The sequence below is a fragment of the Pistacia vera genome, unplaced genomic scaffold (genome assembly GCF_008641045.1).
Source record: "Pistacia vera cultivar Batoury unplaced genomic scaffold, PisVer_v2 Contig118, whole genome shotgun sequence".
NCBI classification, from domain to species: domain Eukaryota; kingdom Viridiplantae; phylum Streptophyta; class Magnoliopsida; order Sapindales; family Anacardiaceae; genus Pistacia; species Pistacia vera.
In genome coordinates this window covers 1306586-1314892 of record NW_022195226.1, presented here as the reverse complement: position 1 = coordinate 1314892, position 8307 = coordinate 1306586, and the positions used below count along the sequence as shown (strand labels likewise).

Here is an 8307-nt window from a genome sequence, read left to right as displayed (position 1 = left end):
CACCAGCCTATCAAACCTGTTTATCCAGTATTTCAACTCTTTCTGAGTCTACTTGTTTTACTCAAGCTTCAAAGGATCCTCATTGGGTTGCAGCCATGCAAAAAGAACTTCAGGCCTTGGAGAGAAATGGTACTTGGTCCCTTGTTCCTCTACCTTCCGGGAAGACTCCAATATGGTGCAAATGGGTTATAAACTCAAATATCATGCTGATGGGACTCTAGAGAGATATAAAGCCAGATTGGTAGCCAAAGCTTTCATCCAGCAGGCCGGAATTGACTATGAGGAGACATTTTTTTCCAGTGGTGAAGATGGTACTGTAAGGTTGGTTTTGGGTACTGCTTCTATGAAAAACTAGCCATTATTTCACTTAGATGTTGACAATGCCTTTCTCTAAGGGGACCTTCAAGAGGACATTTATATGCAGGTGCCACAAGGCTTCTCCAATCATCATGATAAGTCCTTAGTGTGCAAACTCCATAAGTCATTGTATGGCTTGAAAGAGGCTTCCAAGGCTTGGAACACTAAGTTGACCAATGCTTTGCTGTCTGGTGGTTTCCTTCAATCTCCAACAGATCACTCAATTCTTCTATAAGTGAAATCACAATCAGATTGTGCTTCTACTGGTGTATGTTGATGACCTGGTCATCACTGGCAGTGATAGTATGTTGATTGCAGAAACTAAAGCTCTCTTGCATTCCAACTTTAAGCTTAAAGATCTTGGTTCTCTCAAATATTTTTTAGGCTTTGAAGTTGCTCGATCTTCTAAGGGAATTTGTCTTTGCCAACGAAAGTATGCCTTGGAGTTAGTTGCAGATTATGGCTTAGCTGCTGCCAAACCAGCTTCTGTTCCTCTTGATCCACAATTCAAATTCACTACTATGGACTTTGATAAAGGTTTTCCAACAACATCAGCTTCACATCAGCAGGGTCTTCCCTTAGATGATCCTACAGTTTATCAGAAATTGGTTGGCAAATTACTCTATTTATGTCTCACCCGTCCAGATATTACATTTGCTGTCCACTTGCTTAGCCAGTTTATGCATAACCCTAAAGACTCTCATCTCCATGCGGCCTTACGCTTTGTCAGATATGTTAAAGGTTCCCCAGGCTTGGGGTTATTATTTCCTGCTCATGGTTCCTTTCATCTCCAAGCATTTTGTGATTCTGATTGGGCATCTTGTTTGATGACCCGTAAATCGATCACTAGTTTTTGCATCTTGTTGGGGCATTCTTTAATCTCTTGGAAATCAAAACGTCAAGCTACAGTCTCTAAGTACTCTTCTGAAGCTGAGTACCGAGCTATGGCATCCACTATTTGTGAGCTGATTTGGCTTAATCAACTTCTTCAGGAACTTGGTTTTTTCCCTCAACTGCCTATTCCTCTTGGCTGTGACAGCAAGTCTACATTACACATTGCTTCTAACCCTATCTTCCATGAACGAACTAAACACATCGACATCAACTGCCATATAGTTCGTAACAAGCTCAAGGATGGTCTGGTGCAACCTGTTCATGTCCCTACCAAGGATCAGCCAGTCGATTTGTTCACCAAAACTGTTCCCTCCACTCTTCATCCGCATTTATTGTCCAAGTTGGGGGTGTTTGACCTCTATCACCCACCAACTTGAGGGGGGATATTGGATTATTAGTATAATCAGTTAATTAGTTTAGTTAGCTAATTAATCTGTTAGTTAGTTAGTAATCTATTAGTTAGTTGTTAATTAGTTGTTATGGTTAATTAACTGTGGTTGACTAACTATAGTTACTAGTATATATATAAGCTTCTCTGCTTGTAAACGAATCCCTTAAGCTGAATAAAAAATTTTCTTCTCTCAAATGCAATTTGTTCAAGTATTAGCGGGTTTTATAATGAAGCGGTCTTTAGGCGTTCGAAAGGGTGCCTGGACAGGGGAGGAAGATGTACCTCTTAGAAAGTATGTTGTGAAGTATGGGGAGGGAAAATGGTATCAAGTTCCTCTCATAGCAGGTAATTTAGTTAATTATTTGCTAACATATTTCCTACATCATGAAATATTGGCTGCTTGCTTGAAAATTTTCTTGTATTTTTCCAGGTCTAAATAGATGCCGGAAAAGCTGTAGATTGAGGTGGCTGAACTATCTGAAGCCAAATATCAAGAGAGAAGACTTTGAAGCTGATGAAGTTGACTTGATTCTGAGGCTTCGTAAGCTGCTAGGCAATAGGCAAGTGCAGAAGATTTAAAACAAAATATATCAACTCAGTTCATTTATTATCATTAGATTCTCAGGAAGTCTACTTAAATTAATTTTTATAGAATATTTGTATAGATGGTCTCTTATTGCGTGCAGGCCGCCTGGAAGAACAGCTAATCACGTGAAGAACTACTGGAACACACATCTCCGCAAAAAACCTGTAATTTCCTGCAACAAAGATGCGAAAGGAAAGGCTCAGAAGACAGAATCAGAATGTGTCAAAGTAATAAAACCTCGACCTCGGCTCTTATCTAAAAGCTCATCATTGATGAAGAACGAATATTCTCTTATTGGAAACAGCATTCAACCCGGATACGATCTTTGCAAGAAGCCTTTGGATCCACATAACAATAATGAAAATACGTCGTGGTGGGAAAGCTTGTTAAGTACAGGAAATGAATTTGATGAAGACGCTAGAACTTCAGGAAATGAGATGGAAGTCAACAGTACTTTTAATGAAACCATAGAGGACGGCTTTTGGATTAATGACTTGTCTCTTCAGGATTTGAACATTTGGAATCTTTAATTTCAGTCATATTTAGTAGTATATATGTACTATGTTATAAATTTAACCCGATTTGGGCTTGCAATAATTGTGTGAAATAGACGTGTGCTTTTAAGGCAGGAATAATACCATACGTACTTGAGTGTTTTAACCATCGTACTAATCTTTATAAATATAAAATATAGTACAAGTACTATAAATATAATATAAATACCATATGTAATTTTAACAAATATTAGTAAGATGGTTAGTAAGATCCGTGAGTACGCATAGCATTACTCTTTAAGATACATATGCTTTGAACATGCGTTCTTTCTATGTACAAAAAATAAAATTTTAATTATATTGATGTATATGGTTCCATATGAACGCATATGTTTATTATTTCAGAGGTCTTGAATTTGAGTCTCTTTGTAGTTATTGATAAAGATAATTACTAAAATTTTTACTCGATCGATAATTCTAGGGTTTTGAGAGATTAGTTGAAGTAACTGTAAGTTAGTCCAAACACCTCATCATCAAAAAAAAAAAATAAATAAATAAAATTCTGTTGACATGTTAACAATACGTCATATGTAAAAAGATAACATTATTTTTGTGATCAAATTATAATAAATCTTGATAAAACTAGGGGTGAGCACGGGTAGCGGGTAGAACCGGAACTAGGGATAAGAACCAGAACCAGAACCGGAACCTACCCAGAACCTGCACTGTGCGGGTAGGTTCCGGTTCCAATTTTTTGGAACCGCTANCCATCCCAAGTTTCGATTTAAGAAAATGACCTTGAAACTGTTTTTCATTTTTTTTTTTTAATTTAGAGAAGCTGACGTGGCATAGCTAGGATCCATTAAACATGTAAAATGTGTTAAAATGAAAAGATTAAAACATATGAGGACAATATATAATTAATAAAAGTTTTTAAAATTTGAAATTTGAAAAAGAGCCCCACCCATTCAAATCGCTTAATCGAAACCAATTAAGGCAAAAATCGATATCTTCAATCCCTAAACGCATTCTGTGCAATTTCCGGCGATAATAGTCCACATTCTTGCAAATTTTCACACCCAAATTCAATCCTAAAACTTCTTCCTTTATTAAAACCATGGCTGACATTCACAATGAGGAGGAAAATCCAACGCCTCTTCGAATCGTAGAATCCGGCCGTGTAAGCAGTTCAATGGCTGCTCCGGTGAATCCTCCGATCAGTGAAGGTGTTCCAGCAACGAAGACGACGGCGGCACAACAAGAGAGAGAACAGGAGCAAAACGGTTCTTAAGAGGAAGAGGAGGCCGGGCAGAATTCAGGCCAGGAAGAGGAGTCCGGCGAGAGTTCAGACGAGGAGGAGGAGGAGGCCGCCAAAGAAGAGGAGGGCGCCTAAGAAAAGGCATTTGTACTTGCCGAGACCTAAGATCGCTTAAGCGATCATTTGTATCGCTTAAGCGATTGATGGCTTTTACTCTTAGTCGCTTAAGCTATTTAGGATTGCTTAAGAGTAAAAGCGATGAATCGGTTAAGCGATCTTAGATCTGGCAGATGTTGATTCTGTCTCGTACAAGATCTCTTAAGTGATCTGTAATCGCTTAAGCGACCAAGAGTAAAAGTGATGAGTCGCTTTTACTCTTGGTTTCTTAAGCGATTTAAGATCGCTTAAGCGATCTTTTCCGAGGTAGAATCAAATCTGCCCAGATCTATAATCGCTTAAGCGATTTCAGAGTAAAAGTGTCGAATCGCTTAAGCGATATAGAAGAACGCTTAAGCGATCTTAGATCTGGGCAGATGTTGATTCTGCCTCGGAAGAGATCGCTTAAGCGACCAAGAGTAAAATCGACGAACCGCTTAAGAGATCTTGTATGAGGCAGAATCATCTGCCCATCGCTTAAGCGATTCTTCCGGAGCGTATTTTATTTATATTTGATTTGGTTTAATTTTTTTGCTGATATTTTGTTTATATCGATTGTGCAGATTTTTCGGAGCGTAAACTATAGAGAATATGGATTGGAGGTTGTAACTTGTAAGCGATATGGTACCGTACTTCCCTGTGAGGGTGACAATGAGGTCAAGTTGGGATGTTTTAACGGAGATTTTAGGGACAGTGAGGAATGGTGAAAAGACGATTCAAAGAGACTTGTTTCAGTCATTTTTGGGATATGGACACAAAATGGAAAAAGACATTCTGGGGGTCGGGAGTGCATTATATGTTGCTGCACTCAATAAAAAGCAACAAAAAGCACAAAATGTGGTTCATGGTGGATGGAAAGCCAATACATTTCGGGATGATGGAATATGCGTTGGTGATTGGCTTAAGATGTGGGGAATTGCCAGGTGAGGTTGAGGAAAAAAGAATAACGAACAGTACAGGAGCCAAAAGGTTGGCTAACAAGGTTTTGGCGGGGAACAAGTCTATTAAGGCACATGAATTAGAAGACAGGTTAAAAGATAATGAGTTTAACGATTCAGAGACGTTTAAACTGTGCTTGGTATTATTCTTACATTCGATCCTAATGGCTAGTGACTCAACAAAAGTCATTGATATTGATTGGGTGAAGTTTGTAAGCAACTTGAACTTCTTTAATGCTTATCCGTGGGGACGGATATCATTTAAGCGAACCATAGAGTCCTTGCAAGCAAAGACCTGGCGTTAAAGCACTCCCAATGGGCCGAGAAGAATAGACCGGCGACGTACAATTTGTTGGGCTTCCCATGGGCAATGCAGGTAAATATTAATAGTTTTTTGTTATATTTTTTTTAATATATGTGTTTGAATTATGATATGGACTGTTTTTTTACAATGTAGGCTTGGTTGTATGAGACCATCCCTGTCCTGGCTAAGGCAGAGGGGAGGATTAGGGCTTCGGTTGTGCAACAGACATTTCCTAGGATGTTGCGGTGGCACAACCAGAAGTTTACCCATTCGGATTATGAGCAAATAGAGATTGAAATTCAATTAGCTCGGGTAAGATTAAAGGATTAAGCTTTTGAATATGCACTTGCTTTAAAATGTCGCTTAAATCTGATTGATTTTGTTTCTTATTGTAGGGGGTTGTCCGTCCCTTCCTCACGGCTACTGGGGGTGAAGCGCAACAGCATTATGTCACATCTTTTCGAGCACTGGAGGATCAAAGGGATGAAGGGATAAACAGCCTGACGCGGGACCTACAAGGGTTCACACATGTGAGGGCAGTTGTAGGGCCACTGCTTGAGAATGTGGTTGACGCCGAGGAGGATGAAGCCGCAATCGGTGGGAGGGAGGGAGGGAGGAAGAGGTTCGTATGCCTCAGCAAACTAGTACAACAAGTACCGCTTTGCCGAGGCGTCGGGGTCGGGAGAGTGAGGTGGTTGACCTCATAAATAGTTTGTTTGATAGTTTTATAACAACTGTTTATGACAAGTCTGATAAGATGGAAGAGCAGTTGAAAATGGTGGAGGAGAAAGTGGATAAGGTGGCAGAGAAAGTTGTTAGGGTGGAGGAGGAAATTGGTAGGGTGCAAGAGGAAGTTGGTAGAGTATTGAAGGCGGTTAAAGTGCAACCTGGGCTGAAAAGAGAGAGCCGAAAGAGCAGGTTTGTGAAATCGCCTTACATCATACTAACACGTGGAATTAAGAGGAAAACAAAGAAACAAATTGAGGAAGAAGCCAAAATTGAGGGGGTTAAAGAGGTTTCTAGAGGAAGTGGGGCAGTTGTAATGGAGGAGGTTGAGGCGGGAGGCGAAGGAAGCGGGCAAGCAAAAATGGAGTCCACTGTCGATTTGTATAGGCCAATAAAGGAGGAAAAGAAAAAACCCTTCTATGCATATTACAATGAATGCGGAAGTGATGCCCTTGTAAAGTGTAAAACCGGGGATTATTCTCGAGATTGGTTTGAAAAGATTTTGATGATGGGCAGCTAGCTTCATGATTCGGTGAGTTATTTTCGCTTAATTTTTCTTAATTTTGCTTATGTTTTCCATGAGGTATTGTATACTTATCATGTTGTTTTTATTTGAACACATCGATGAGGTATTAACACTGATGAGGCTGCGACAAACCAGCAATGGTGATCTACTATATCCCGATTGTGCCATCACCGATGTGGCATTTGGCCAAACACTGGTATCGACATATCGCAATTTATTGAAAAAGGCCATTGGTACATCTGTAGCAAAAGGAGCCAAGCAAAAAAAATCGGGCACAAAAGACTTGGACTGCATCCCTAATGATTTTAAGTTTGATGACAGGATGATGCAGTATGTAATAGGGGACAGGCCCAAATATGGCCACAGTTGGGCAAAGGTTAAAAGTGTCTACTGCATCATCTTGGTCAAGGAAATGCACTGGATAGCAATCTTCGCGCTCTTAGAGGAGAGGTTGCTGAAGATTCTTGACTGCAACCCAACAATTTGTCGAGACAGGCAGTTGAAGGCTGAGTTGGAGCCACTGTCCGTGTTGTTCCTGCAACTATTACGCGAGAGCGGGATGTTTGAGCACCTCGGTGATGAAGCATTGACGGGAAAATGGCTACTCAAATGCATTCCCATCCCAACAAATGAGTCAAGGTAAATTTTGTATAAAACTAACTTACATAATATAATTGTTCTATAAGCTGATTCTAATGCTAATGTCATCTTCCTATTGTAGTGCTGATTGTGGGGCATATGCCCTGAAATTTATTCAGTTCGACATGACCAACAGCTCGATGGACGGATTAAATGACAAAACAATGACCATCTTTCGGGAGCGCCGGGCTGTTGAGTGCTTCCATGGGAAAATGGATCCGTTTTGAGTGACCACAACCCAATCAAAAGGTTTGGAACTTGTACTTTTAATTTTGTAGTTTATGTGATGTTGATGTTGATACTTGGGTTGTGGTGCTGATGCTGCAGGTGTCATGCTTATACAGAGCTTTAACGAAATAGATGGACTCAGTGAACTTTTCAATCTTGCACTGTATAACTTGGGTTCGTGAAGAGAGAGAATTTTACTCCCCGGACATTCCAACTTTCTATTTAACAAATTGGCCCTGAAAAACTTTTTGTTTTTTTGTGTTTTATTTAGAAAAGCTGACATGGCTGCAGGTGTGCCAGATAATTTTACAGGTTGCTGGCAAACAATGAGAGGGAACTCCTCAAACTGGCTTGGGCTATCAGAGTAGGCTGCCGGCAAGGAATCTGCAATCAAGGCTGGTGGCTAGGAGGAGGCATCTGCAATCAAGGCTGCTGGCAAGCCATGGTACCATGAAATGATCTCAGACAGTGATTATACCGAATTTGAAAACTTCTCAAAGTGGTAGCATCTGCAATTAAGGCTGCTGGCAAGGCATGGTACCAAAGAATGATCTCAAACAGTGATTATACCGAATTCCAAAACTTGTCAAAGTGGCTTAGGATTTATTCTGTTTTGGCACTATTATGAATGATTTTAAGTTTAAACTTTCAATTACATTGATGTCTCTTATATTTTGATCTGTGATGGATTCGATTGATATAAATGACTTCATTTTGCTGCTTATTCTTTTCGAATTTGGGAGGAAAATGAGTTATTTCGAAATTAGCTCTATAAAGACAGATTATTACATAATTCAGGAGAAATGTAGG

The 8307-nt window shown here is 39.8% G+C and overlaps 1 protein-coding gene across 1 annotated transcript; it reads left to right on the top strand.

Annotated features, from left to right (window-relative positions):
• Positions 1 to 1860: 1860 nt before the first annotated feature.
• On the top strand, positions 1861 to 2758 carry LOC116109153 (transcription factor MYB114-like). Its single transcript, XM_031395386.1, has 3 exons — positions 1861 to 1987; positions 2073 to 2202; positions 2308 to 2758. Exons 1-3 carry the CDS (start codon positions 1870 to 1872, stop codon positions 2756 to 2758), a joined length of 699 nt encoding a protein of 232 aa, XP_031251246.1. The 5' UTR covers positions 1861 to 1869.
• Positions 2759 to 8307: the final 5549 nt, after the last annotated feature.

What these genes read in the sequence shown, in the direction of transcription:
- LOC116109153 (XM_031395386.1), top strand. Translation starts at nt 1,870, where the DNA reads ATGAAGCGGTCTTTAGGCGTTCGAAAGGGTGCCTGGACAGGGGAGGAA. An exon ending in TCAAGTTCCTCTCATAGCAG is followed by an intron (nt 1,988 to 2,072) that starts GTAATTTAGTTA and finishes GTATTTTTCCAG; the next exon opens with GTCTAAATAGATGCCGGAAA. An exon ending in CGTAAGCTGCTAGGCAATAG is followed by an intron (nt 2,203 to 2,307) that starts GCAAGTGCAGAA and finishes ATATTTGTATAG; the next exon opens with ATGGTCTCTTATTGCGTGCA.